The sequence below is a fragment of the Mauremys mutica genome, chromosome 14 (genome assembly GCF_020497125.1).
Source record: "Mauremys mutica isolate MM-2020 ecotype Southern chromosome 14, ASM2049712v1, whole genome shotgun sequence".
Classification (NCBI taxonomy): Eukaryota; Metazoa; Chordata; order Testudines; family Geoemydidae; genus Mauremys; species Mauremys mutica.
The window spans coordinates 4305332-4333322 of record NC_059085.1 but is presented as its reverse complement, the minus strand read 5'-3'; the positions used below and the strand labels follow the sequence as shown (position 1 = coordinate 4333322).

Genomic DNA, 27991 nt, shown 5'->3' with positions numbered 1-27991 from the left:
GGCATCATCAGGGATACTGTTCCTGACAGCTTGTATTCCATCTGCGTGTGGGATGTTTGTGTAGAAAGCCTCTACATCCATGTTGGCTAGGATAGTGTTTTCTGGAAGGTCATCAATGCATTGTAGTTTTCTCAGGAAATCAGTGGTGTCACGGAGATAGCTGGGAGTGCTGGTGACATAGGGTCTGAGTCCCTACGGAAAAGGATAAATGGACACAAATCAGATATTAGGAATGGCAATATACAAAATCCTGTAGGAGAACACTTCAATCTCCCTGGACACACAATAGCAGATTTAAAGGTAGCCATCCTGCAGTAAAAAAAACTTCAGGACCAGACTTCAAAGAGAAACTGCTGAGCTTCAGTTCATCTGCAAATTTGACACCATCTGCTCAGGATTAAACAAAGACTGTGAATGGTTTGCCAACTACAAAAGCAGTTTCTCCTCCCTTGGTTTTCACACCTCAACTGCTAGAAGAGGGCCTCATCCTCCCTGATTGAACTAACCTTGTTATCTCTAGCCTGCTTCTTGCTTGCATATATATACCTGCCCCTGGAAATTTCCACTACATGCATCCGACGAAGTGGGTATTCACCCACGAAAGCTCATGCTCCAATACGTCTGTTAGGCTGTGGCTACACTTAGCACTTCAAAGCGCTGCCGCGGTAGCGCTGCCGCGGCAGCGCTTTGAAGCGCTAAGTGTAGTCAAAGCACCAGCGCTGGGAGAGAGCTCTCCCAGCGCTGTCCGTACTCCACCTCCCTGTGGGGAATAACGGACAGCGCTGGGAGCCGCGCTCCCAGCGCTGGGGCTTTGACCACACTGGCGCTTTGCAGCGCCGCAATTTGCAGCGCTGGAGAGGGTGTTTTCACACCCTGCTGCAGCGCTGCAAATTTGTAAGTGTAGCCAAGGCCTTAGTCTATAAGGTGCCACAGGACTCTTTGCTGCTTTTACAGATCCAGACTAACACGGCTCCCCCTCTGGTATTTGACACCCTCTATCCAGAGTTACAGGCCATACTTCAGAAACATGACCACAGGTGCATGGCTGTCACTATTGTTGTGAATGCGGGAGATGTGCCTGCCCGAAAACAATATGTCTATCCAGATCAGACCACACCTTATATAGCCAAGGTGATCAAATCATTACTGGCACGGGGAGTCCTGCGTAGATGCACTTCTACAGCCAACTCCCCGATTTGGCCCGTTAAGAAACCAGATGGTTCTTGGCGCCTCACCAATCGATTACAGATGGTTAAATCAGGTCACGCCTACTTAATCATAGAATAGAATCATAGAATCTCAGGGTTGGAAGGGACCTCAGGAGGTATCTAGTCCAACCCCTTGCTCAAAGCAGGACCAAACCCAACTAAATCATCCCAGCCAGGGCTTTGTCAAGCCTGACCTTAAAAACCTCTAAGGAAGGAGATTCCACTACCTCCCTAGGTAACCCATTCCAGTGCTTCACCACCCTACTAGTGAAAAAGTTTTTCCTAATATCCAGCCTAAACCTCCCCCTCTGCAACTTGAGACCATTACTCCTTGTTCTGTCATCTTCTACCACTGAGAACAGTCTAAATCCATCCTCTTTGGAACCCCCTTTCAGGTAGTTGAAAGCAGCTATCAAATCCCCCCTCATTCTTCTCTTCTGCAGACTAAACAATCCCAGTTCCCTCAGCCTCTTCTCATAAGTCATGTGCTCCAGCCCCCTAATCATTTTTGTTGCCCTCCGCTGGACTCTCTCCAATTTATCCACATCCTTCTTGTAGTGTGGGGCCCAAAACTGGACACAGTACTCCAAATGAGGCCTCACCAGTGCTGAGTAGAGGGGAATGATCACGTCCCTCGATCTGCTGGAAATGCCCCTACTTATACAACCCAAAATGCCATTAGCCTTCTTGGCAACAAGGGCACACTGTTGACTCATATTCAGCTTTTCGTCCACCGTAACCCCTAGGTCCTTTTCTGCAGAACTGCTGCCCAGCCATTCGGTCCCTTGTCTGTAGCAGTGCATGGGATTCTTCTGTCCTAAGTGCAGGACTCTGCACTTGTCCTTGTTGAACCTCATCATATTTCTTTTGGCCCAATCCTCTAATTTGTCTAGGTCCCTCTGTATCCTAGCCCTACCCTCCAGCGTATCAACCACTCCTCCCAGTTTAGTGTCATCTGCAAACTTGGTAAGGGTGCAGTCCACACCATCTTCCAGATCGTTAATGAAGATATTGAACAAAACCGGCCCCAGCACCGACCCTTGGGGCACTCCACTTGATACCAGCTGCCAACTAGACATGGAACCATTGATCACTACCCGTTGAGCCCGACCATCTAGCCAGTTTTCTATCCACCTTACCGTCCATTCATCCAGCCCATACTTCTTTAACTTGCTGGCAAGAATACTGTGGGAGACTGTATCAAAAGCTTTGCTAAAGTCCAGAAATAGCACATCCACTGCTTTCCCCTCATCCACAGAGCCGGTTATCTCATCATAGAAGGCAATTAGGTTAGTCAGGCATGACTTGCCCTTGGTGAATCCATGCTGACCCTGATCACTTTCCCTTCCTTTAAGTGGTTCAGAATTGATTCCTTGAGGACCTGTTCCATGATTTTTCCAGGGACTGAGGTGAGACTGACTGGCCTGTAGTTCCCTGGATCTTCCTTCTTCCCTTTTTTAAAGATGGGCACTACATTAGCTTTTTCCCAGTCATCCGGGACCTCCCCCGATCGCCATGATTTTTCAAAGATAATGGCCAATGGCTCTGCAATCTGATTGGCCAACTCCTTTAGCACCCTCGGATGCAGCGCATCCGGCCCCATGGACTTGTGCTCGTCCAGCTTTTCTAAATAGTCCCGAACTACTTCTTTCTCCACAGAGAGCTGGTCACCTCCTCCCCATACCGTGCTGCAGAGTGCAGCTGTCTGGGAGCTGACCTTGTCTGTGAAGACAGAGGCAAAAAAGCATTGAGTACACTAGCTTTCTCCACATCCTCTGTCACTAGGTTCCCTCCCTCATTCAGCAAGGGGCCCACACTTTCCTTGACTTTCTTCTTGTTGCTAACATACCTAAAGAAACCCTTCTTGTTACTCCTAACATCTCCGGCTAGCTGCAACTCCAAGTGTGATTTGGCCTTCCTAATTTCACTCCTGCATGCCTGAGCAATACTTTTATACTCCTCCCTGGTTATTTGTCCAATCTTCCACTTCTTGTAAGCTGTTTTTTTGTGTTTAAGACGAGCAAGGATTTCACTGTTAGGCCAAGCTGGTCGCCTGCCATATTTACTTTTCTTCCTACACATCGGGATGGTTTGTTCCTGCAACCTCAATAAGGATTCTTTAAAATACAGCCAGCTTTCCTCGACTCCTTTCCCCGTCATGTTATTCTCCCAGGGGACCTTGCCCATCAGTTCCCTGAGGGAGTCGAAGTCTGCTTTTCTGAAGTCCAGGGTCTCTGTTCTTGTGCCCCTACATGGCAAAGATGTTAGACCTCAAAGTCCTTTGACCCAAAGGCTAAGTGGTTCTCTGTGTTAGATATCAGTAACAGCTTTTGGACTTTACCAGTGACCCAGGAGTTGCAATACAGGTTTGCATTCAGCTTCCAGGGGGTCCAATATTCCTGGACCCGATTACCACAGGGATATAAAAATAGACTGGCATTGTTCCATGATCAAATGTGGCGGGTCCTCACATGATTTTCTAAACCGTCTGTTTTATTCCAGTATGTAGGTGACCTTTGCTTATCAACTCTCACCAAGGAGGAGCATTTGGCAAAGCTGGATGAAGTCCTGCAAATTCTTAAGGAAGTGGGATTAAAGTGCAACCCTGCCAAGGCATGACAAATGAAAACCATTGTCTCTTTCTTAGGTCTTACTCTGACAAAATGGGGTCAACGTCCCTCATAGTAAAAGGTGGAGGTAGTCCAAAAGTTGCTGACACCAGAGACCCTAACAGCATTAAGATCCTTTTGGGGCTTAATTGGGTTCCACAAGGATTTCATTCCTAATTTTGCTTCCATTGCAGGTCCCTTGTACCAATTGTTTAAGAAAGATGTTCAATGGGAATGGACTGAACAACACATGGAAGCAGTGTCCCAGCTGAAACAGGCCCTTGTCAAGGCTCCAGTGTTGATCATTCCAAATCCTGAGATACTTTATCACCTGGAGTGTTAATGCATTAGTGACTGTTGCTTCCCAAGAGAGGCATGGAAAATTCATACACGTGGCCTATGCCTCACGTTTAATGTCTCCAGTAGAACTTAAATATGACAACTGTGAAAAGTACTTACTGGCCACTTTTGCTTTCCTAATTGGCCTCAGCCCAATCATATTACACTCAGCGCGGACACCTCTTCAGTTTCTGCTATCTAATCGGGTTAAAGATGGGCAGGTTTCCAACGCCCGTCTAGCCCATTGGACATTGTTATTACAGGGGAAGAATACTGCAGTAAAACCTGTTAGGGTGCCATCTTTGCTGCCCACAGCCTTACTGTATCAAGGAGAGCCCCATGACTGTCCGACACGAATGAACAGAGTCCAAAGGGAATGGTAGAAAGAGTCTTCTTACTACCTCTAATCCAAGAGAAAGATTACTTTAAAAGCCACCACTTCTTTGTAGACAGATCAAGCTATCATGATCCTCAAGGGAATTCATGCTCTGGCTTTGGGATTTATGTCATTTCTCCTAAAGGAGAGCCTTGGGGAAAAAGCATACTCACGTACCCCCCCTTCGGCCCAATATGCTAAGTTGCAGCGGTAGCTTGTGTACTGGAGTACTGTGTACAGGCCTCCCTTAAAACCTCATACCAGTGTATTGGTCTGTTTTCAGACTCTGCTTGGGTGTGCAATTCTCTCACTGAGTTCCTGCCCTGTTGGGAAACAAATGGGTTCACATTCTCTGATGGGTCCCCAATCAAGTATGCATCACTGCTGAGGTACATCTATGACCTGGCATTAAAAATCACTATCTCAGGAGGGCCAGTCATGGTGAAAAAGGTCAAGGCCCATTCCAGATCAGAATCCTATGTGATGGAGAATGGAAAGGCTGATACACTAGCCAGAGAGGGAGCTCAATCAGGGGAACCTTGGAAAGAAAAGGACTTAGGACATTCCTTCATAATCCTTGGTTCTAAGTGTTCAATTGCTGTTGCCAAGGTGGTAGAGACTGACATTCGCGACTTAAAGGAGATGCAAGCATTAGACAAAGATATAGTGGAGATAATTCGAGAACTCTCCAGGACAGAAGGAGAATGGTCATCTATATTGAACCGTGTATATGGGAGGTACAGACATTATCTACAGGTGGTGAATAAAATCCTCATGTACATAGGAGGCCTTTTTCCAGTGTGGGTGTTTCCAACCTCCCTAAGAAGGGAAATGATATACATGGTCTGTGATACTCCAACAGGGGGACATCAAAATTTCCAATGTCTCTTAACCGTGGGATGGTGGCCTCTTCTTAGATTAGATGTACAACAGTATTGTAACAACTATTTGACTTGTGCCCAAGTCAATCCAACTCCTTCCAAACATAATGCACCATTACAATCTCAGGTGTATGAAGGTCCATGGATGGCTTTGCAGATTGATTTCATAGGCCCTCTATCGTGAACAGCCAATACCTGTTAGTGGTTGTCGATCCTTTCTCAAAATGGGTGGAGACCTTTCCTTTGAAGACCAATACTGCAAAGGCCACAGCCAAAGTCCTGGTAGAAAAAGTCTTCTCTTGTTGGGGGATCCCTGCAAAAGTGGAATCAGACCAGGGATCACATTTCACAGGGGAGTTCTTCAAAGACTGTCTTAAACTAATAGGGATCTCACAGAGATTACACATCCCATACAGACCACAGTCATCTGGGATGGTGGAATGTACAAATCTGACCATAAAGGTAATGTTGAGGAAACTGGTAGATCCCCAATCTAATCAAAGATGAGCAATTATTAAACTGATATTCCCCTAAATGTTTTCAAAGGCCTGAAGGGCAGAGATCTATATGTTTGAATGCATGTCTGCATGTATCTATTGGAATTATGAGACAAACGGGGTCTGTGACACCTCATCCCAACCAAGACAGTTGTTTATTTTCTTAAAATTGTGTTGTAGCACGATCCTTGTATGTTTCATTCACAGTCTCTTTACCTGTGTTTGATTCAGACAAGGCTGTGTATAAGGGGTTGGCTGCAGTACAGTCCATAGGTTACCTTGAAGACGGCATCTTCAAGGAATGTGTCCATGTGCCTCCCTTGGTAGTCTATCACACTGTAACCCAAACATGGAAAGCTCCGCAGATGGCCTGTTGCTCTAAAAAGGAGCCTCAGTATATCTGCAGATGTAAAAACAATGAGTCGTCCTTGTGGCACCTCACAGACTAACAAAATTATTTGGGCATAAGCTTTTGTGGGCTAAAATCCACTTCATCAGATGCAAATGTAATGTGTTTGAGGCAAATACTATCAGAGAGAGCTCCAGAATCAATCAGTGTTAGGGTGTATGGTCCAATGGACCAGATGGAAGACCCCTACAGAGAGGGTGACCTATGCTGGAAATAGCCAATTTTGCATAGTAACCAAGCAGGAAAGGTTCCTATATGGCTCCGTGGAGTGCTTTAATGTTGCTACCCCTTCCCCCCTTCCTACCAGCAGGGCCACCGACAGGGGAGGCAAAAGGGGCAGGGACATTAACGTGCTGCTGTGGCAGCGCTTTAATGTGGGCTGGGTATGGGCTGGTTCGGGTTTCATCCCTGGGTGAGTTGTGCGCCTCTGTTTTAGGGAGCAGGCTGCTTTGCTTCTCTCTGTTTTGGGAGGTCTGTGTGTTCTGAATTTTAAGAAATAAAGAAGTGCTACACAGCAGCCTTCCAGCAAGATTAGTGATGATGTTTATCTAATTTCTCTGTTTGTATGTCATGAAACATATTGACTTAACTGGAGACTCACTGAACCGCCAGCGGAGGCTATGGCTCAGGGCCGCCCAGAGGATTCAGAGGGCCTGGGGCAAAGCAATTTCAGGGGCCCTTCCATAAAAAAAAGTTGCACTACTCTAGAATCCTGTATTCTCGTGGGGGCCCCTGTGGGGCCTGGAGCAAATTGCCCCACTTCCCCCCCCACCCCCGAGCAGCCCTCAGTTGAAAGCAGTAATTGTATGTATCAACTAAAGCTAAGGGAAAACAATAAGTGAATGGTAAGAGTGGGATTGTCGCTTTTCTGTGTTTGCACCAGCATCCAGTACCATAGGGCACCAGGCCTTTGGATGCTATTGTAATACAAATATTTATCACTACCAATGTTTAGCAACACCTATGCCCTATTTGCACTAGCAGATCTGCCATTGCTACCATGGTGGAGCTGCTTGGGTGGGGATTTCTCAAATTGTGTCTGCATGTAAACCTGGGCAGAGCTTTGGAGCACCATAGGAATGACCAATCAGGTGCTTTCTTGTGCCTAAGCATTTCCTCCAGGTGTGCAGAAGACAATGGTTAAAATAAACTACATGGGAGCTTCATTCTATCTGCCTCACTCCTGGCTTGAGAAATGCAACCTTCACTCCTAATTCCCTGGCTTTCTAATGTTTTTAAATTTCACTCCAATTTTTTTTAAAGGGACCCCCCATTGTGCCAGGCATTGGCCAGATGCAGAGAAGGACACACTTACAGTCTCGGTGTTTTAGTCTTCGTTTCAGGGGAACTGGTGCTTTAAAGAGGGAAAGGTGTGCTCCCCTCACTCTGGCTGCAGGGAAGGTGGGATTGGATGGGCTTCCATCCATCCTGAAATCTTGTTTCCGGCTTTGCACTGTCACTGTGTGATGACGTTGCAGTGATAGATGGTAAAGCAGTGCCCCGTGCATTGAAGCCATAGCGTGATGTGAAGATTGTAATGCAATCCAAGGGGCCAGACTTGCTTCGCTAAGAGCTCCTAAAACCAGCCTGTAAAAAATACCAGGGAATCATCAATAAGTGCAAGAGGGCATTTTGTCTGAGAGACAGTTTGCCACCCCTGCCTGCATGCTCGTGCCCTGGATCAGCAGAACTGGAACTGGGGCGCACGAGCACCTCATGAATAAGGCGATGTTTTAGTCATGGGCATTTTAGTAAAAGTCATGGACAGCTCATGGGCAGTAAACAAAAATTCTCAGCCTGTTACCTGTCCATGGCTTTTACTATATACCCCCGACTAAAACTTGGGAGCGGGGCAGCTCAGAGCGGTTTGGCCTGGGGGCACCAGGGGTGCTCAGGGGGGCACAGCCTGGCAGTGCCACGGGTGCTTGGGGGCGGGTCGTGGCCCAGGGGGACACCGCAGGTGCTCAGGTGGGGGCAGGTTGGTGGGGCTGAGGCAGGTTCCCTACCCGGCTCCTGGGAAGCGGTGACCTCCTGCTCCCACTCCACATGCTGCCTCTGCCCCGCTCTGCCCTGCGCCCCAATTCTGCGGTCAATGAGAGCTGCGGGGGCGGTGCCTGAGGGCAGAGGCAGCACCTGGAGCTAGGAGCTGAGGGAGGGGAGTTCCTGTCGCCCTTCTGGGGAACCTCCCCCACATAAGCACTGCCCTGCACCCCAACCCTCAGCCCTGAGCCCCCCCAAACTCCTGCTGCTGGGGGTGGGGGAGCCCGAAATAGTCCCAGCAGCAGACAGTGTGACTGGCCCAGGGGCTGCCTGAGCTGCTCAGGCGGCTCCTGGGCCAGCCGCAGGGGCTACTGCAGAAGCCATGGAAAGTCACGGAATCCGTGATTCCATAACCTCCGTGACAAACGTGGTGCCTTACTCATGAATAACTGATGCAACTTTTCACAACTTCTGTGTTTTCCCTAGAGGCCGAGATTCCACTGGGCATGTGTGACGTTATTGATATAAATTGGGGCCATATAGAACATGGGTTGCAACCAAGGTCCTGTAGTGGCACCAAATCTTACGTAAAGGGGGTCATATAAGGTGTCTAAGACCAGGTTATGGGTTGCTGGTTATAATTATGCTGTCTGTATGTCTGTATCATTTTTAGTTGAAATTATGAATGTTGGCTCTATGCTGTCTGTATTTCAAGTTGGTGCTGTGCTTCTGGGGGAAGCATCCCAGACAAGCTGGTGTTAGCTCTTCTTAGCCTGCTTGATGGCCCATTAAGGACCATCAGCTACACAATTGACCCATGGAGAGAAGGCAGACACGCCTTGTGACTCAGCAAGGTATGCAGAGACTTGTCCATGTGACTGCAGACTCCATTTTGCTGGGATTTTCCACAGTAAGAACAAAGAGATTCTTACACCTGGAAAAGCCTATATAAGGCTGATGCATCATCTCCATCTTGTCTTCAATCCTGCTTCTGACCTCTGGAGGGACTTTGCTACAAACTGAAGCTCTGCACAAAGGACTGAATGACCCATCCCAGCGGGGGATGTTCCAGAGACTTGATTTGAACCTGCAGTTTACTCCAGCACTGCTGCAAGCCTGAACTAAGAACTTTGACATTACTGTATGTAATTGATTCCATTTAACCAATTCTACCTCTCATTTCTACCTTTTTCCCTTTGTAAATAAACCTTTAGATTTTAGATTCTAAAGGATTGGCAACAGCATGATTTGTGGGTAAGATCTGATGTGTATATTGACCTGGGTCTGGAGCTTGGTCCTTTGGGATCGAGAGAACCTTTTTCTTTTATTGGGGTGTTGGTTTTCATAACCATTCATCCCCAGGACGAGTGCACTGGTGGTGATACTGGGAAACTGGAGTGTCTAAGGAAATTGCTTGTGTGACTTGTGGTTAGCCAGTGGGGTGAGACCGAAGTCCTCTTTGTCTGGCTGGTTTGGTTTGCCTTAGAGGTGGAAAACCCCAGCCTAGGGCTGTGACTGCCCTGTTTAAGCAATTGGTCCTGATTTGGCACTCTCAGTTGGGTCCCGCCAGAACCGCTCTGTCACAGCATGCTCACAACAACCTGACAAGCCAGCATTTTTTCCTGGTGGCTGCATCCAGAATCTTATCTCCTATGTCCTGAGTAACAAAAAAGGAGATTACCACCCCATCTGACTCCTGGCCAGAGGTTTCCCATTGCATTCCAGCAGTGCCTGGCCTCAGAAATCCAAGGAGATCTCATCACAAGCTCACAGGCCATAAAGAATCTGATAGCCGCGCTATCATCCATTCCTGAGTCTCAAATGAGTAGTGAGGGATCCTTTGTAGCCAAGATAATTTCCGTGGAATTGGCCTACTTATTCCACTCCGCCCTTGGGAGTCCTTAAGGTCTCTGCAAATAGTCAATAGCCCAGCTCCTACCCAGCCTCCTCCTCTCCTCCCTGAGAAATCCTAACACGTGCTCTGCAGGTGCTTTTCTAAGTGAAATTCCTTTGTAAGGTTTGTGTTTTTATGACACTCGGGCACTGACTCAGAGACAAAACAGGTTACACCATTTCACTGGAACAAAAACCATTCTGCAACACTGACCCTTCTAGAGAGGACAATAGGCTGGGAAGGGAGGGTTTTGCTGGGTGGAGCAGCACAGACGTGGAGCCAGAGCTTCTGGGTTCCCTTGCCAGCTGGCACCGGTTCACTGTTGCTGTGCAGAAAAGCACTCCCTGCCCCCACAGTCCTACCCTCCTCTTTGGCACGGCTCTCACAGATAGCGTGCAACAGCTGTGAGCCAGAAAAGTATCCTGGAGCTTATTAAAAAAGCACAGCCAGGAACCCACTTTATTGGGTCCTTACGCAAGAGGACTCACAGGGAGAGGGTCCCCTGCTGGGGAGAGACGGGGACTTGGAGAACGCCAGCATTTGCCTCTCTCTTGGCAGGGTCGGGGAGGATAACGCAGGGGTGCTAGCTACTCTTGGTAGCTAATCTGTGTATGATTTGCTGGCTCTTTATTTTCACCCAGTGCTCTTTTGAGCAGAGATTTATCCTTTGTTCATATCAGGTTTGTCTCACCACGTGATCCCGCCTGAGTTTTTGGAAGACAGACGTCAGTCTCACCCCCTCCATCCTTGGGCATGGCCAGACCCAGATCTTGTGTCCTTTCCCCAGAGGTTACCAGCTCTTTGTTCTTGCTGCTCTCTTCCAGACCAACATGGACACAGTGTGTAGCGCACAGTGTCTGCTTAGCTAAACATACTCTAACAAAACCTTTCCAGACAACACATTTCCTGAGCTTTCCTTTCCTCCCCATCTAATACATCCCAGCTTCTAGTCACTGCTGTACACTGGGCTCACATTTCCAAGGGTCCACTTCCCATTAATCCCAACACCTCCTGGTGATTTCTATTCTGCTAACCAAGCTGATTAGCTGACACTGCCCCTTCTTGACCACAAACGTCAACCTTGTCCAGTTTGTAATTCATGAGCCACAGGACTCTGATTTCCCTCCGGTGTCTCTATGGGTGGTTAATCCAAAGGACTGTGGGGGTGGGGAAGTTTCAAAAGCACCTGTGAAATTCAGGAACACAAGTCCCAAGGAAAATCATTAAACAATTCCCCAAGCTGTAAATCAATCTGCTCAGCCACCCTGTTTTATATAATCTATTCCAGGGGTAGGCAACCTACGGCACACGTGCCAAAGGCGGCACGCAAGCTGAATTTCAGCGGCACTCACACTGCCCGGGTCCTGGCCACCGGTCAGGGAGGCTCTGCATTTTAATTTTAAAAGAAACTTTTTAAACATTTTTTTAAAAAACTTATTTACTTTACATCCAATAATAGTTTAGTTATATATTATAGACTTATAGAAAGAGACCTTCTAAAAATGTTAAAATGTATTACTGACACATGAAACCTTAAATCAGAGTGAATAAATGAAGACTCGGCACAGCACTTCTGAAAGGTTGCTGACCCCTGATCTATTCAGTGGTGTCAGTTCCCCTCAGAAAGGAATTGTGTATTCTGGCTCTAAAAGAGAGACCGAGGATTCCCAATATTTGGTATTTCACCCAGGGGTGAAAGTAACTGAAGACACTTACCAATATGGGGGGGAGGCTGGGGGGGAGCTTGGGCAGAAGGGGTGGGGCTGGGGGTCAGCATCCCCCAGCCAGTCCTTCCATGCCACCTGGCCTGCGCCACCTGGGGCCCCGTGTTGATTTAAAGGGCCTGGAGTAGTAGCGGCAGTGGTGTCTGGAGCCCCGGGCCCTTTTAAATTGCGGGCCCCAGGGCAGCTGCTCCCATTGCCCCCACCCATCAGCAGCTGGGGGGGAGCAAAAGGGGCAGGGAGGTTAAAGTGCTGCAGGGTCTTTTGCCGTGGCAGCGCTTTAATGTTGCTGCGCCCCCTCTCGCCAACAGCGGGGTGGTGCGCAGCAACATTACAGTGCTGCCGTGGCAAAGGGCTGGGTATGGGCCGGTGCGGGTTCTTACCGGTACACAGTCCCAGCTCACTTTCACCCCTGTTTTTAGTACATATTCCCCCTCTGGGACTACAATTAAAACAATTGGTATCCCGAAAGGAAACCCACCTTATCCAAATTACAAATGACGTGGATACGGCAGAACAAGCAAATGTCCAGTTATTAGATGGGGAAGTGTAAATGGGCAGAGACTCACCCGGTGGCACCGTCTGCTAGTCATCCGTGGGAATTAGCTCATCCGGCCTCCAGAGAACGCTCTGCTGGTCGGTGTCCTGCTGCCGCTTGGCCCCCGTGTCCCTCCCAGGACCCCAGTGCCCCTTTAACTGGGTGCTGCCCGCTGGCAGTGCCCCCACAGTTCTGGGTCTCCCCTCCCCAGGGGAACCCCCACCTACTATCCCCACTTCACCTCAGTCTTGGCTACTGCCCAGTCTCCATCTGGCCCCCGTTCACGGAGGCAGACTGCAGTACAAGCCGCTCATCACAGGCAAAGGGTTCGGACCTGCTGCCTCTGGCTACCCGGGAGCTGCCCCTACAACCCAGTACCTAATAGGCCTTACCAGGCCTGCAGCCTGGGGCTTTCCTAGGCCGGAGCTCCCCATTCCCCAGCCCTGCTCCGCTCCAGATACTTGGTTATCCTCCCTGCAGCCAGGCCCTTCTGTCTCTGAACACAGAGACAGACTGCTGCGCTCCTGGCTCCCAGCCTCTTATATAAGGCCAGCTGAGGCCTAACTGGGGTGTGGCCCAGCCACCGCTGCTTCCCCAATCAGCCTAGTAGCTGCTTTCCCTGCCCCAGCCCTCTCTCAGGGCTGTTTTAAGCCCTTCAGGGCAGGAGCGGGGTAAGCACCCCGCTACAGGAAGGCCAAGAAGTAGATTCTTCCTAGGAGGAAATTGGATTGAAGGGATGGATTATTATAGATGATATTGCAACCGGAATTGTTTTAATCACTTTAGGATGTATGCAGTGTAAACTCAAAAATGACAAAGGCAAACACCTCTGATACAACCAACTGAATATGCCTCTATAATGCCCATGATAGAGATATATCAAGAAATAGTGTCTATTCCCGCACATGAACTATCTGTCCCTTCGTCAGTGTGATGGGGTTCTTTAGTAATCACCCCATCAAAGAAGGGATTTGTAACCCACAGGATTACTTTGCTAGCTATTACATATTACTAATCCAGCCAGACGTATCAAATAATGTTTCTCTTTCTGAATTAATCCATTTCATATATGATTCTTATATTTTATCAGTATTAATTCCTATGAAATTAGGATATGTTGAGGCATATGATATGTGTTTCCTAATAATTATATATAAAATAAGTTTTGCTAAAATGCAAGAAGCCTACCGGCCTGTATCCAGCAAGATCAGCTATATAGCTAAAAGTATGATCAGTTAAGAGTAAGTCAGCACAAAAGCTAGCAACCTTTAGTAAAGATAGAAATGGTCCCTGAATTTTGGGGAACCGAAGGCAGGAACTACACACAACACTGAATAGGTTTATCTGGCATCTGCAACCGGTTGGTAACCACAGGGTACACCACAAACCTGCAAGTCACCAAGAGAGCCTAGGTTGGCAGTTTTTGGAGTGAGATAATCCTTATTAATATGTAGAGAGTAAGAGTCATAATCCACTAACCTATAGGAGAAGAGTAACCATACATTTCTTAGGGTACGGAAATAAGATTTGGGTCTAGTAGGTTGGGCCTGAATTGCATGATATTTTATAGGATCCTGACACTATGTAAGGATATCTTAGGGAGCTTTTTTTTTCTTTTCTTTGTTCTTCTATATTCTATAGACTATCTTTTATCTACCTATCATTCCACCTTCCATCACGCTATCAGCTGAGCTTGTGCAGTACAGTAGAACTACTCAACATTCCTAACCATTGGGGAAGCCAGAACCATTGTGTTATCGGGCATGCCAGGAGTGAGACTGGTCCTTCACCTCCTATTACCGGGTCCTCAAGGAAGGGTGTGAGTATGTTAGGTTAAGGTACTTATAATAGGAATGTTACCACCAGGAGTTCTGGAATTCCTTTACTGTTTTGCAGTCATAAGTTTCATAGCATTTATTATTCTTGTGTGACTTTCAGTAAAGCTTTTATAAATTTGGTATTGTCCTCAGTGTAAGTGTTTTTGCCGAGCACCCTGAGAGTCCTCTCCCGATATAGAACTCAGAGTTCTTGGACCCTGTATTCTGAATTGGACAAGAACCTATAGATCTTCTGGTTGGAGGTGATCAGTGGTGAGCCATAACAACTAACCCATAAAATTCAGGTCAACATCTGTTGGGACTGGGAGAAACCTGATGTGGTGTGATTGTGACAAAAGGTTATTTAAACCTAAAATGTTCAGTTTGTCTGGGTGGCAAGGTAGGCTGGAGTCTAAGGGGACTGTCGGTGACTCCATGGTAAGACTGGTAGAGTGATCCTGGAGTGCACATTTGTTACTGGCTTGGTGAAATCACCAATTTGGGGTGTCGGCCTTTGTTTTCTGACAGCGTGACCTGAGATTGGCACTCACAACTGTGAGCCATTCCAGGCAGTGTGACACCATCTATACAACTGTCAAATATGGGGGGAAGGGGTTCTTTCTACAAACTCTCTCCTGCAAAAGGGAAAGGGAACAAGGGATGTTGTTAAAATAAAAGCTGATCTTAATATTTTACAATTCAAATGCTAGAACTGTTTTTTCCTCCTTTTCTGTCTCTGATAAGGGTTTTAAAGGATTTTTAATGGTGTTTGTCATGGCATTACACTGGCTAAGGTCTCTGGGTACCAAACACTGAACCTTATTTACAACTGTTTAATGTTGAACATAACAGGGTCATGTTAACACCTTTGATTCTTTGGGCCTACATATTCCATCAGAATTAATACAACAGTGCTCTTACAGGCAATACTCACCTTCTTGCAGGCACCGAGTCTGGACATAAGACAAAGGAACAGAGCATTCAGTTGGGAAAACATGACAACAATAAATCAACCGTGTCCTTAGATGAATTGTAAGTAAAATACCGACCTCCCCAGTATCTTGGTCAGTAGACTTTTGTCTCAATTTCTTTACCAGCTTGTGTTAATGGCCAGTGGACAAATATCCCCTTCGTCCCATCTATACCCCACTCATGGTTTGTTATTAGTAGTTAGTGAAATTCCCAAGCATGGGCGCGCACTCAGGCAGGTCTGTCTCCAGTCCCTCAGGGGAGGTGCTACCTTGGATTGTGGAAGAGATGCCTTGCCAATAACGCTACCTTGCCTCTTCACATAGTGTTCGATGTGCTACAGTTCTAGCAGGGCTGGGTACAGGCACCTGGCCACTTGTCATTGCCTCTACAACTGCAGATCTACGTCCTTACCAGAGTTCACTCTTCCCAGTTCACACAGTCTTATCGTCACTTTGTAGAGAAAATTAAACATCACATAGATTTCTAGAGCAAAATCCTTATTTCCAAGCACATGCCCTTCCCCCACCCAGTTTCTCCCTGTTTTGTTTCCAACACCACTGCCCAGCTGTGGAAAACAGATCATGGTTGTGGTGACTCCTTACTCAGAGCGTGCTGAGTACAGTTGTTCTGCCCTTTCACACAATAAGGAGACCAACACTTCAAAGGCCCTGCACCCAAATCTTTAATAACTAGTAACCAAAACAACAAAACGGTTCACCCTGAGACCCTTACTGAATGAGGGAGGCAACCTAGTGACAGAGGATGTGGAAAAAGCTAATGTACTCAATGCTTTTTTTGCCTCTGTCCTCACAAACAAGGGCAGCTCCCAGACTGCTGCACTGGGCAGCACAGCATGGGGAGGAGGTGAGCAGTCCTCAGTGGTGAAAGAACAGGTTAAGAACTATTTAGAAAAGTTGGATGTGCACAAGTCCATGGGTCCAGATATAATGCATCCAAGGGTGATGAGAGAGTTGGCTGATGTGATTGCAGAGCCATTGGGCACTATCTTTGAAAATTTGTGGCGATTGGGGGAGGTCTTGGATGATTGGAAAAAGGTGTGACCTTGTTGCCAAGAAGGCCAACAGCATATTGGGGTGTATTAGTAGGAGCATTGCCTGCAGATAGAGGGAAGTGATTATTCCCCTCTATTCGGCACTGGTGAGGCCACACCTGGAGTATTGTGTCCAGTTTTGGTCCCCTCAATACAGAAGGGATGTGGACAAATTGGCGAGAGTCCAGCGGAGGGCAAGGAAAATGATTAGGGGGCTGAGGCATATGACTTATGAGGAGAGGCTGAGGGAACTGGGCTTATTTAGTCTGCAGAAGAGACAAGTGAGGGGGGATTTGATATCAACCTTCAACTACCTGAAGGGGGGTTCCAGAGAGGATGGAGCTTGGCTGTTCTCAGTGGTGGCAGGGGGTTGGACTAGATACCTCCTGAGGTCCCTTCCAACCCTGATATTCTATGATTCTATGATGGGTAACAAATATACAAATAAGGTCTGTCTCATTCCAGTAGATGGCAGCAGAGAGCTCATTCCCTAGCGCTAGCTTATATAACCCAGATGAAGGGGAAGTGGGGCCAGAACTAGCCCAGCGCTCGCTGAGCACAGGCCCTGCCAGCTGGGGCACAGGCAGGCGAGGACCATGGCTGGCTTTAATGTCCGCAGCGTTCTGGTGACTGGGGCCAATCGGGGAATCGGCCTGGAGCTCGTCAAGCAGTTTCTGGGGAAATCCAACCCACCTGAGTGGGTCTTTGCGACCTGCCGGGACCCGGAGGGAGAGCGAGCGCAGGTGAGAACGGGGCGAGGTGAGACGGCGTTAGCTGTACATGGTGGTGGGGAGGGAGGGGAATCTGAAGAAGCCTTCAGCTCCGAGAGCAACGTGCCGGAGGAGGAGGCGACTGCAGACACCGCTCCAGGCTGAGGGTTGTAGCTACACCCGAGCTAGCGTTAACAGAGGTAGCTCGAGTCCCGGAGCAGTGAGGATGCGGCAGCACAGGCTAGCCCTTGAGTAATTCCCCAGGGGTTCCGGGCCGGCTTGTACAGCTTCTACACGTTGTGATTGCGGTGGAAACATACCCAGTACTGCCAGCCTCAGGAGAGACACAATCATGCGTCCGACCCCCAAAATCACGATACTTTTAACAAAATCAGTTTTTTAGCCTGTCTTGTGACTTTGTAACTGCCCTCTATTCCTCTGTCAATGTGTGCGTGGATCATTTCAGGTGGAAAAGTCAATCTTTAATGCGCACAGAATGCACGGCACTCCCTGGCTGCTCCGATGGCAACTCCACTCCCTGTCTTCAGCCTCCTTCCCCCTCACACAGGGGAACTGCCATCCATTTCCTATGGCTGTGCTGTCCCAGCAGCAGCACTTCTCTGCTCAGCCTCCACGGCACCACTTCCCTGACTCCCCGTCCCTTGTCTGCCACTGCCCCAGACCCTCTGTCTGCTCTAGGGCCATGCTTACATAGAGGCAGGGCTGCTCTGTGTCCTCAGCCCCGAGGCTCTTGCACTGAGCTCTGCCCACGCGCCCACCCTGGGAAACTGCAGAACCAGAGTTCCTTCTCGTGTCATCGCCAAAACCCTCACTCACAACCAGTTCACGAGAGCTGGCAACACTGCCACACTCCCTTCCCCTGGCTCCTGAGCGAGGACTCCCCTGCCCCACAACTGCCCCATCTTAGGGGAGCTGCCCCCAACCCCATCCCTGTCTTCTGCACCACTCAGCCTCACTCCTGCCCCCCATCCCCATATAATTCCTAAACCTGCTCCTCTCCAGGGTCCTCATTCACAATGTCCCAGCTGCTCCTTGCACTCGCTGTGCCCTGACCAGCCCCCGGCGTCACAGACTCCCAGAGCGCATGCAGGGAGAGGGCAGAGAGCACAGGTGTGGTACTGACAGGGAAGTGGTTTGTGTCCCTGACTCGATCGCACTGAGTTAGATGATGGTGTTTTAAACGCTCAGGAGACAGACAGACGCCTCCTACAGACCCGGAAAACCAGAGCTGGGTGCTGCATGTGGGGGCTTCGCAGAGTCAACGCAATAAGATATTGACTTGGCCCCAGGTAGCAGCAGGGAGCTGGACTCTGCCCAGCCTGGCCATCCCCGGGGCTGGCAATAATCATTGACTTTATTCTTTTCCAGCAATTGAAGAATTTGGTGTCCAGGCATCCAAACCTGGTGATCGTTGCGCTAGGTGGGTGCCCTGCCCTGGACCCAGAGTTGAGGTTCCCTTCCCTGGATTATGTTGTTCCCCGTTCCCTGCCCTCCAGATCTCAGTGGGGAGAACAGGACCAGAGTCAATAATCACTCGGAGCCCACTGACTCCTTACCCAGCCCCAGAGAAGGCGGGTGTGAGTGGGGAGCCCTGCAGGGGTCGGAGAGCCCTGGGTGGGCTGGGAAAGCCCCAGGGCCACTGTGTGCCAGGTCCCTCGTGTGACAATCACACCTGGGCAGCTCTGTCATGCAGTCCCACCTCTGGGATGGAGCCTCAGGCATCCAGCTGATCAGTTCTCTCACCTACAATGCATTCAAAAATAGTTTTAGATCATTCCAGTTCTTTGTCTAATGTAGATCAATGACACACATCTGAAGTATTCACTAATTACAATAAATTGAGGTTTTTTAAAATCTCCTACTAAGATTGTCCAAATAACTAATTATTATTATTGATTATCATTATTCTTTCCTATTGCTGCCCCAGTACAACTCCACTTCTCTGGGCCCAGCAGCAACTTCCCCCCCCCACCAACTTCCACCCCCTCTCCTACCTCTCATTCCGGCTGGAAGAAGCCCCTTGGTGCCTGGGAGAGGGGTGTGCCCTGGAGTGACATGAGGGAGGAGGAATCGTGCACCTGAACCCCCTGCTCTGTCTCTATAGAAGCTACTGACCCAGCCAGCATCAAGGCGGCAGCAGCCAGAGTTGAGGAGCATCTGAAAGGCTCAGGACTGAATCTGTTGCTAAACAACGCTGGGGTGCTAAAGCTGAGCACACTAGAGTCTGAGACACCGGAGAACATGTCCCTGGTGTACACGACCAACGTGACAGGGCCCCTGCTGGTGAGCCAGGTAAGGGCCCCGACAGAGGGCAGGTCGCCAGCTGCACTGGGGTTACGGGATCAATGAGCCAATCCGGGCAGGGCCCCGGGGTGGGGCAGGGCCCATCCCAGCTGAGAAATGGGCCCGGAGTCCCAGATCCACAAGCGGCCTAGGTGTTGTGACGCTCCCGAGAGAGCCAGGGGAAGAGCGATGCGATGCACAGACCCAGGCACGTTATAAGAACGGCCACACTGGGCCCCTCCAAGAGCCTGTCTCACTTAGGGGCCAGGGAACTTTTCCAGCAGAAATTCAGGCTCGCGCGGGAGGAGGTGGTGATAGTTTCCAGTGTGTCCTTTCTCTGTGACAAATAGTCCCCAATGGAATCGTTAGCGAGCATGATGGAAAGGGGGCTTTGCGGGGCAAGGGCCCTTCCTGTGCAAACTGCATCTATTGCTGGTTAGCTTCAGTCTCATGCATAGGCAGCGAGTTCCAGACCCATGTGGTGCCCGGGCCCCAGCAATATTCAAAGCCAGGGGCCCAGCTCCAGCAATATGTGGGGCTGGGTGTCTCCCCCCCACCTGTGCCCCCCCCCATGTCTCCCCCGAGTGTCCCACGGCCCCGACTTGCTGCCCCTGACACCCTTTCCGGCCCAGAGCAGAGTGTCACTGACTGTCTCTTCCCTGTGCGGCTGCATGTTGCCTCCCTGCAGCAACTGCTGCCGCAGGGTCCTAGCACCCCCCACTCCACTGACTCTGAGCCTGCCCTTCCCCCTCAGACCCTTCCCTTTTCCGGCAGGACCCTCCACCAGCACAGCCCCCTCCTGCGCCTGCAGTCGCCGCTCCTGCCCCATGCAAGGAGGCAGCGCCATCCCTCACCCCAGTGAGGCTACAGTGACTGTGTGCTGCTGGGTGGGGGCAGGAAAGGGGGGCTCCTCCCCCAGAGCTCGCTGCTGCTGGCAGGGAAAGGGCTGGGGGAGTCCTCCTCTCTGGCCCCTGTCCCGGAGCAGCCTGCCTGCACCCCAAACTCATCCCCAGCCCTGCCCCACCCCCGACCCCACACCCCCAGCCAGAGCTTTCACCCCCCACCGCACCCTCAACCCTCTGTCCAAACCCTGAGCCCCTCCAGCACCCCAAACACATTATCCCCAGTCCCAGCCAGAGCCCTCACCCCCCACACTCCTCCTCTTGCCCTGAGCCCCTCCCACACCCCAAACCCCTCATCTGCAGCCACAGCCTTCACACCTGCACCCCATCCCTCTGCACCCCTCCCATCCCCAAACTCCCTCCCAGAGCCTGCACCCCAATCAGGGGCCTGCACCCTGCACCCCAGACCTCCTCCCTCACCCAAACTCCCTCCCAGAGCCTTGGGCAGGTGGGGAGGGAGTTTGGGGGGACTGAGTTTGGGCAGGCGCAGGTTCTGGGCACCCTCAAAATTTCTACAGACATGCCACGCCTGGTCTCATGTTCCTCAGCATCTCTGGTCCCTTCTCCCTCTCCCTTTTCCTTCCCAGCAGCAGCCCAGCCTTCCTTAGGTGTGATTCACAGGACAGGCTAACTTTGCTGTGAAGTGAGTGCAGTGTGTGCTGAGCTGCAGCTGTGCGAGGGCACCAGCTGCTTTCTCTATCGCTCCCCAGCAATGGCAGCTGACTGGGCCTGGGGATGGCCAGGGCGAGCCGAGAACCTGTCTCAGCTGCAGGGGCAGCTCTCCGGACTCACTCTGAATCTCTGCTCCCGGCCCCTTGGGAGCTCGTCCTCAGTTCCTTGGGCGAGAGGCAGGGGAAGAAAGGAAGCCGTGTCCGGAGCACAGGGCAGTGTGAGGCAGGGACGCCCGGGCTGTAAGCCTGGAGAGGCCCAGCTGACGGGGCTGTTAGAGCCAGTGTAGCAGGCAGGGTTTGTGTAGCCGGAGTGGCAGCTGGTCTAGCCGGCCCTTGGCTGGAACGGGGTGAGAGGAGACTTGGCAATGGCGCTCCCCCGGCACTGACTCTCCTTGGCTGTCATAAGGGGTGTAGAGTGGGGTTCTCAGACTTTTGTACTGGTGACCCCTTTCACACAGCAAGCCAATGAGTGCGACCCCCCTTATACATTGAAAACACTTCTTAATATATTTAATACCATTATGAATGCTGGAGGCAAAGCAGGGTTTGTTGTGGAGGGTGAGAGCTTGCGACCCCCCCATGTAATACCCTTGTGACCCCCTGAGGGGCCCCGACCCCCGTTTGAGATCCCCCGGTGTAGAGGTATGAGAGCGGGGTGGGGGTGTGTGTCACATTTGGGTCCATGGGGCAGAATGGCCAAGACTGGCTGCTCTGAGGTCCTTGTGCTCCATTCCCTTCCCTTCCAAATCAAACCATTTAACACAAGTTCAGCTTCTCACTTATGGCCTTTTCCCCAGCCCAGGGTCTGCTGCAGGGACCTGGCTACCCTACAGGATTCCTGTCCACAGCTCATGTGCCTGGGCCTCCAGTCGACCCTCTGTGCTCTCTTCTCCTTCCCAGCCTGCTCCCTGCAGCACTGCACTGAGCCTGAGTCTCACATGAACCGGCTGCTTTCCCCTGCCGGAGCCCTGCCTCCTCCCGGTGCTCTGACGCTCACTAAGGCTCCTGTGAGGACCATAGAATCATAGAATATTAGAGTTGAAAGAGATCTCAGGAAGTCATCTAGTCCCATCCCCTGCTCAAAGCAGGACCAACCCCAACTAAATCATCCCAGCCAGGGCTTTGTCAAGCCAGGCCTTAAAAACCTCTAAGGAAGGAGATTCCACCACCTCCCTAGGTAACCCATTCCAGTGCTTCACCACCCTCATTATGTAATAGTTTTTCCTAATATCCAACCAAAACCTCCCCCACTGCAACTTCAGACCATTGCTCCTTGTTCTGTCATCTGCCACCACTGAGAACAGCTGAGCTCCATCCTCTTTGGAACCCCCCTTCAAGTAGTTGAAGGCTGCTATCAAATCCCCCCTCACTCTTCTCTTCTGCAGACTAAATAACCCCAGTTCCCTCAGCCGCTCCTCGTAAGTCATGTGCCCCAGCCATCCCATCATCCAGATCATTAATGAAGATATTTAACAAAACCAGGCCCGGGACCAACCCCTGGGGCACTCTGCTTGATACCGGCTGCCAACTAGACATGGAGCCATTGATCACTACCCATTGAGCCCAACGATCTAGCCAGCTTTCTATCCACCTTATAGTCCATTCATCCAAATTTGTACTTTTTTAACTTGCTGGCAATAATACTGTGGGAGACTGTATCAAAAGCTTTGCTAAAGCCAAGGTATGTCACGTCCACCACTTTCTCTATATCCTCAGAGCCAGTTATCTCCTCATAGAAAGCAATCAGGTAGGTTAGGCATGACTTGCCCTTGGTGAATCCATGTTGACTGTTCCTTATCACCTTCCTCTCCTCCAAAAGCTTCAAAATGGGTTCCTTGAGGACCTGCTCCTTGATTTTTCCAGGGACTGAGGACAGACTGTAGTTCCCCAAATTCTCCTTCTTCCCTTTTTTAAAGATGGACACTATATTTGCCGTTTTCCAATTGTGCAGGACCTCCCCCAATTGCCACAAATTTTCAAAGATAATGGCCAATGGCTCTGCAATCACAACAGCCAACTCCCTTAGCACCCTCGGATGCATTAGATCCGTCCCCATGGACTTGCGCACATCCAGCTTTTCTAAATAGTCCTTTCTAAAAACCTGTTCTTTCAACGTTGAGGGCTGCTCACCTCCTCCCTATATTGTGCTGCCCAGTGCAGCAGTCTGGGAGCTGACCTTGTCTGTGAAGCATTGAGTACTTCAGCTTTTTCCACATCATCTGTCACTAGGTTGCCTCCCTCATTCATTAAGGGGCCCACACTTTCCCTGACCTTCTTCTTGTTGCTAACATACCTGTAGAACCTTCTTGTTACCCTTCACATCCCTTGCTAGCTGCAACTGTAGTTGTGCTTTGGCCTTCCTGATTATACCCCTGCAGGGGATCTCCAAGCTGTCTGATCTCTGCCCCGCAGCTGCAGCTGATCAGCCAGAGATGGGGCTGGGCCCAGTTCCCCTTAGAGGACCAGTCACCCTCTGACAGGTTCCCTTCTCCTAAGCTGACCCCGTGGGTGCTCTTTTCTCCCCTCCCACCACGCTCCTTCCCCTCACTCTCCTTTGCCCTGTGGAGGCCCCACTGACGGTGGATGTGAGTGTCTGAGGGATCCCCACACTCTCCAAGAAGGAGAACGGGGCCTTTGTGAGCTGGGAAGGGAAAGTTCTTCCCTGATGAGACGCCCCCTGGCCATGAGGCAAGAGCCCTGGGCCAGGCCGTTCCAGTGACTGCGCCGTCAGCCGTGCCTGTGTCCTCAATAAACCCACTGTTCTAATGCAACAGCCCTGCCATTGGCTGGGTTTGTACCATTTAGCCAGCCTGAAAGCTGGGTAAGCGCTAAGCCCCTATGCCCAGCAGAGCGGAAAGGCTGGACTCCCAACGCCAGGGCTGTGCCGGTGCCAGGGCCGTGGCGAGTGAGATCAGGGCAGCTCAGCACCCGGAGGGCAGCAGGAGCCAGGTGGTCAGGAAGCTGGTTTCAAACTTCCTGCTGAAAGAGTCTGCGAGACAAAGCGGGCTGCAGGGAGCCAGCAAATGGCAGGGGCCGGGGGCGCTGGGGATGCCGCTAGAGAGCAAACTGAGATGGCAGCTGCTGCAGGGGAACCGGGGCAGCCCTAAGCGTATGGAGACCAGAGCCCGGGCTCAGCACTACGGCAGAGCCAGGGGGTGGAGCGAGAGTGGGAGCTACGGGCAAGGCTGCTCTGGCTCTCTGGAGACCTGCCCACGAAGGAGGGGCTGACAAGGCTGGGGAGAACCATTCTCTGTCCAGGGCAGCTCGGCTCCTGCCCGGCAGCCTGTGGGGTTAGAGCCGCTCTCTGCCTGGCTACAGCTGGCTGCCAAGGACATCGGGCCAATAATCTCGCACCTCTCCCCTGTAACGTCTCTGCCCAGCGCCTCGCCCCTGACACCAGGCGGAGCGTCCATGCCAGGCAGCTCCTCGACCTCCCCACCATGGTGCAGCCCTCTGGCTTCTGGGCTGGGAACTAGACACTGGCACTGGCAGGTCTCCAGTAACCTGTGTTATTTGTCATGGTTTGAATGATACCTTGGAGCCTCCTTTTCCCAGTAAAGCTTGGTGCCCCCAGGCATCAACCCCGCAGCTCCCATTGGTCATGGTTCCCGCCCAATGGGAGCTGTGCAGTTAGCACTTGGGCGGGGGCAGTTCATGGAGTCTCCTTGGCTGCCCAGGTGCCTAGGGGTTGCAGGAACCTGGTAGCCACTTCTGGCAGCTGTGCAGAAGCAGGGCAAGTAGGGAGCCCTCCGGGCCCCCACTGGGCTGCCGACTGGACTTTTCCGGTCATCCAGTCTTCATCCCAGTTTGAGCTGGGCACAGCCCTACCTCCCTGAGGGACTGTCTTTCTGCTTCCCAGCACCTCCTCGCATCCCAGTGGGCCTTATTCTCCTCCCCTCCCCTCCAGCAGCCCCATTCCCAGCACTCACAGGCGGGGATACATACCTCGAACTCCTGGGTGCCAGCGATGGGGTGACAGACCGCGGGATCGCTGCAGGAGCACACGCCGCAGCTGGGCCCAGCCACAGGAGGTGCATGAGGAGCTGCAGGGTATGGACAGAGACCTATGGCAGTTCTTGCCTCTCCCTGCTACAGGCAGGTGGAGGGTCCATCATCCCCGGTCCACTCTTACCCGGCCAGGCTCCAGCTTCCAGCCGGGCCAGAGGGCAGGACCTGAGGGAGAAGAGGAAGAGCAGGGGATTGGGTCCGTGGCAAAAAGTGGATGAGCCAGACCCGTCCACTTTCAAAAGTGAGAGGGCCACGGCCCCTTGGCCCTCTCTGTTCCGGTGCCACTGCCTCACAACCCAGGGTCCTTTCTCCTAAGCTGACCCTGGGGGTGCTCTTTTCTCCCCATTGCCCAGGCGTTCCTGCCCTTGCTGAAGAAGGCTGCCCAGGGAAGCAACCAGAAAGGGCTGAGCTGTAGCAAGGCGGCCATTGTCAACATGTCCAGCGAGGCTGGCTCCATCACGAATCTCTTTGTCTGGCATGTGGGCCAAGCTATCGCCTATCGCTGCAGCAAGGTACAGGACGTGCTCAGTGTCACTCAGTGCTTTCCCCATGTTCCCCGCCCTCCTGCCCAACCGTTCCAGCTTCCACTGCTGTGCCAGGTGGGACCAGCTGTTGTTCAGCTGCCTGGAATTCAAATCAGCTCCCGGAGTTCCCCTCAGTGAGGAACCTTCGATCGTGTGTATCCCATCAGGGAAATCCCCACACTGGGAGGCACGTGGGGCTCCTCAGCACTACACTAGCCAGTCTCAGCACAGACAGGGGAGGGCCACTACGGAGCTATTAATTATAGCCCTTCCTAGGGGCGAATATACCCAGTTGAGAGACCATCACGAGGTTTAAATGGAGGGGACCAGATCCTCTTCTGCCCCTGGTGAACCCTTGGGGGAAAACAAAGGAGAATCGATGCCACATTTACACGTCCTTCTGCCACCCCCTGATCATGCAAAACCTAGAGCAGCCTCAGCACTGCTCTAACTTGTACTCAGCTGTCACAGCCCCCCTGAAGCTACGCAGTAGCTGTGGCTGATCGAAGTGCAGCTACATCCCCTTCCCCATGGCCATGCCCCTGAGAGCACCTTGTTGTCCCCATCGAGCATCAGAGACTGCAGCTCACACCAAGGTCCTCACCCGCTTGTCTGTCTCTCCCTTCCCTGCCCTCAGGATCTGGGATCATTTCCTGTAGGGCTCATTCCCCTTCCCCACACGCTGCTGTCTCTGCTCATGGTGTCTTGCCCACAGGCTGCTCTGAACATGCTCACCAAGTGCCAATCCTTGGGGTATGAAGGAGACGGGATCCTGAGCATCGCTGTCCATCCTGGCTGGGTGCAGACTGACATGGGGATCTCACTCTCCCCCGAGGTAGGTGCCTCACTGGGAGAGGCCGGTTGTAGCCTCATGTCATGGGCAGATGTTCATTGTAGGGGGAATGGTTACGCCGTAACCTGTTGCCCCCTCCACTTTCGACCTGTGTGGAGGAAAACTGTCGCAATGAGCCTGTCATCAGATCCCACCTACCGGGGATTCAGCACTGTGTCCTGGGCACTGATCCCCCTGCTGCTACTTCCTTGGTTCCTCCGGCTCCTGGCATCGCAAAGCAAACGTTAGCAGAGCTGTTGCCATGGGGAACTGGTCATCATGGGCACCTGTATGCAGGTATCTGCATGGGGATCCTGCCCCAGCTCCCCACCCAGCATCAGGGGACAGTGACCTGGGTTGGCCTCTCATGGGTTTGGCTGGCCCCAGGGAGATCCTGGCCTCAGCCATGGGCACCTAGCGGCCTGGACCAGCACCAGGCCAGATCTGATAGTTTGGGCCAGATTTTAAGCCCAACTAGACCCGAACCAATCCAAGAATGTCAGGTTGTTTTGAAACCAGATCCGATCTGAACCTGACACTGCCCCTGAACTTGTGTCTATGTCACTTCTGCCACCTTGTCCTTGAGGCTCGGCCTGGTGGCGGCTTCCCCTTCGCACGCCCCATGCCAGCCCCCCATCTCCAGCTGCCTCACGCCTGTGGGGTCAGCATGGCAGCGGCTGCATGCCCTGCTCATGCCAGCCACCACCGCCTCGCTGTGCAGTGCGTGCTGCTGGGGGAGAGGGGCTGCCAGTAATCAGCACAATCGCTCCACAGCATGCACAGCGTGGTGAGGTGGTGGTGGCCAGCAGGAGCACAGAAATGCAGCCACCACCTCACCAATCCCATGGCAGGAGAAGGTAATGAGAGACCCCAGACCCCAGTCAGAGTGTGTCAGGTTGTTTTCAGACTCCACCTGACCCAAATCCAACACCTGTAGTTGTGTCCCATCAGGTTCCAGTTTGGTTGCAAGGCTCTAGGTCCCTTCCCCTGGGCCAGCCCTGGAGCCGATCCTGGTCTTTCCCCTGAGCAAGTTCCTCCCCCACACTCTCCTTTGCCCCGTGCAGGCCCCACTGACGGTGGATGCAAGTGTCCGAGGGATCCTGAACGTGCTCCCGACGCTCTCTGAGAAGGACAACGGGGCCTTCGTGAGCTGGGAAGGTAAAGTTCTTCCCTGGTGAGACGCCCCCTGGCCACAGGACAGGAGCCCCGGGTCAGGCCGTTCCAGTGACCGCGCTGTCAGCCGCGCTTGTGTCCTCAATAAACCCACTGTTCTAATGCCACAGCCCTGCCTGGCCTGGCGTGACAGCCACAGGCTGCGCCACGGGTGGAGCTGCCATGGGGTGGGAGGGCGGCTCCATGTGATGGTTCTCACTGGGGAGAGCCTCACTGATTCCTCCCACCACAGCCAAAGCCCAGAGCTGGCCTGTGTGGGAGGAGCTGAGCAGCTGCTGGATGGAGAAGGGTGAGCAGGCCACTGGCCGGGAGGGCAGGCTGGGGGTGGATTTTGTGGCAGCCAGGTGTGGGAAGAACACCAGGTTGTTCAGGTCCCCAGGGAACATCCTGCGGGAGGGTTTCTCTCAGGCCAACTGCAGCTGGGTTTCAAGAGTGTCTGGAAGGGACCCAGGAGTTGTTACGGGGTCTCCTTGTCCCATGTTCTGAACCTCTGACTAAGTCACAACCCCCATCTGGGGAGAGCCTGGCTCACCCAGGAACAGACACCACACTGAGCAGTCACTGCCGCAGGGAAG

At 51.7% G+C, this 27991-nt stretch overlaps 1 protein-coding gene and 1 long non-coding RNA gene across 3 annotated transcripts; one reads left to right on the top strand and one right to left on the bottom strand.

Moving 5' to 3' along the window:
- Positions 1-7: 7 nt before the first annotated feature.
- LOC123349008 lies at positions 8-12583 on the bottom strand. 2 transcript variants are annotated; one of them, XR_006573304.1, is made up of 5 exons: positions 12484-12583; positions 7635-7906; positions 6189-6310; positions 5609-5726; positions 8-192 (listed from the first exon to the last, which is right to left on the bottom strand). It is a non-coding gene; the product is annotated as an uncharacterized LOC123349008 (long non-coding RNA). The 2 variants fall into 2 exon arrangements; XR_006573305.1 differs by lacking the exon at positions 6189-6310.
- A 4200-nt stretch (positions 12584-16783) lies between these two features.
- On the top strand, positions 16784-27525 carry LOC123349599 (C-factor-like). Its single transcript, XM_044987793.1, has 6 exons — positions 16784-17035; positions 18392-18443; positions 19128-19315; positions 25241-25399; positions 26127-26246; positions 27308-27525. Exons 1-6 carry the CDS (start codon positions 16889-16891, stop codon positions 27419-27421), a joined length of 780 nt encoding a protein of 259 aa, XP_044843728.1. The 5' UTR covers positions 16784-16888; the 3' UTR covers positions 27422-27525.
- Positions 27526-27991: the final 466 nt, after the last annotated feature.

Coding starts and splice junctions, on each gene's coding strand:
- LOC123349599 (XM_044987793.1), top strand. CDS start 16,889: ATGGCTGGCTTTAATGTCCGCAGCGTTCTGGTGACTGGGGCCAATCGG. Junction 17,036..18,391: donor CGGAGGGAGAGCGAGCGCAG/GTGAGAACGGGG, acceptor ATTCTTTTCCAG/CAATTGAAGAATTTGGTGTC. Junction 19,316..25,240: donor GGCCCCTGCTGGTGAGCCAG/GTAAGGGCCCCG, acceptor CCCATTGCCCAG/GCGTTCCTGCCCTTGCTGAA.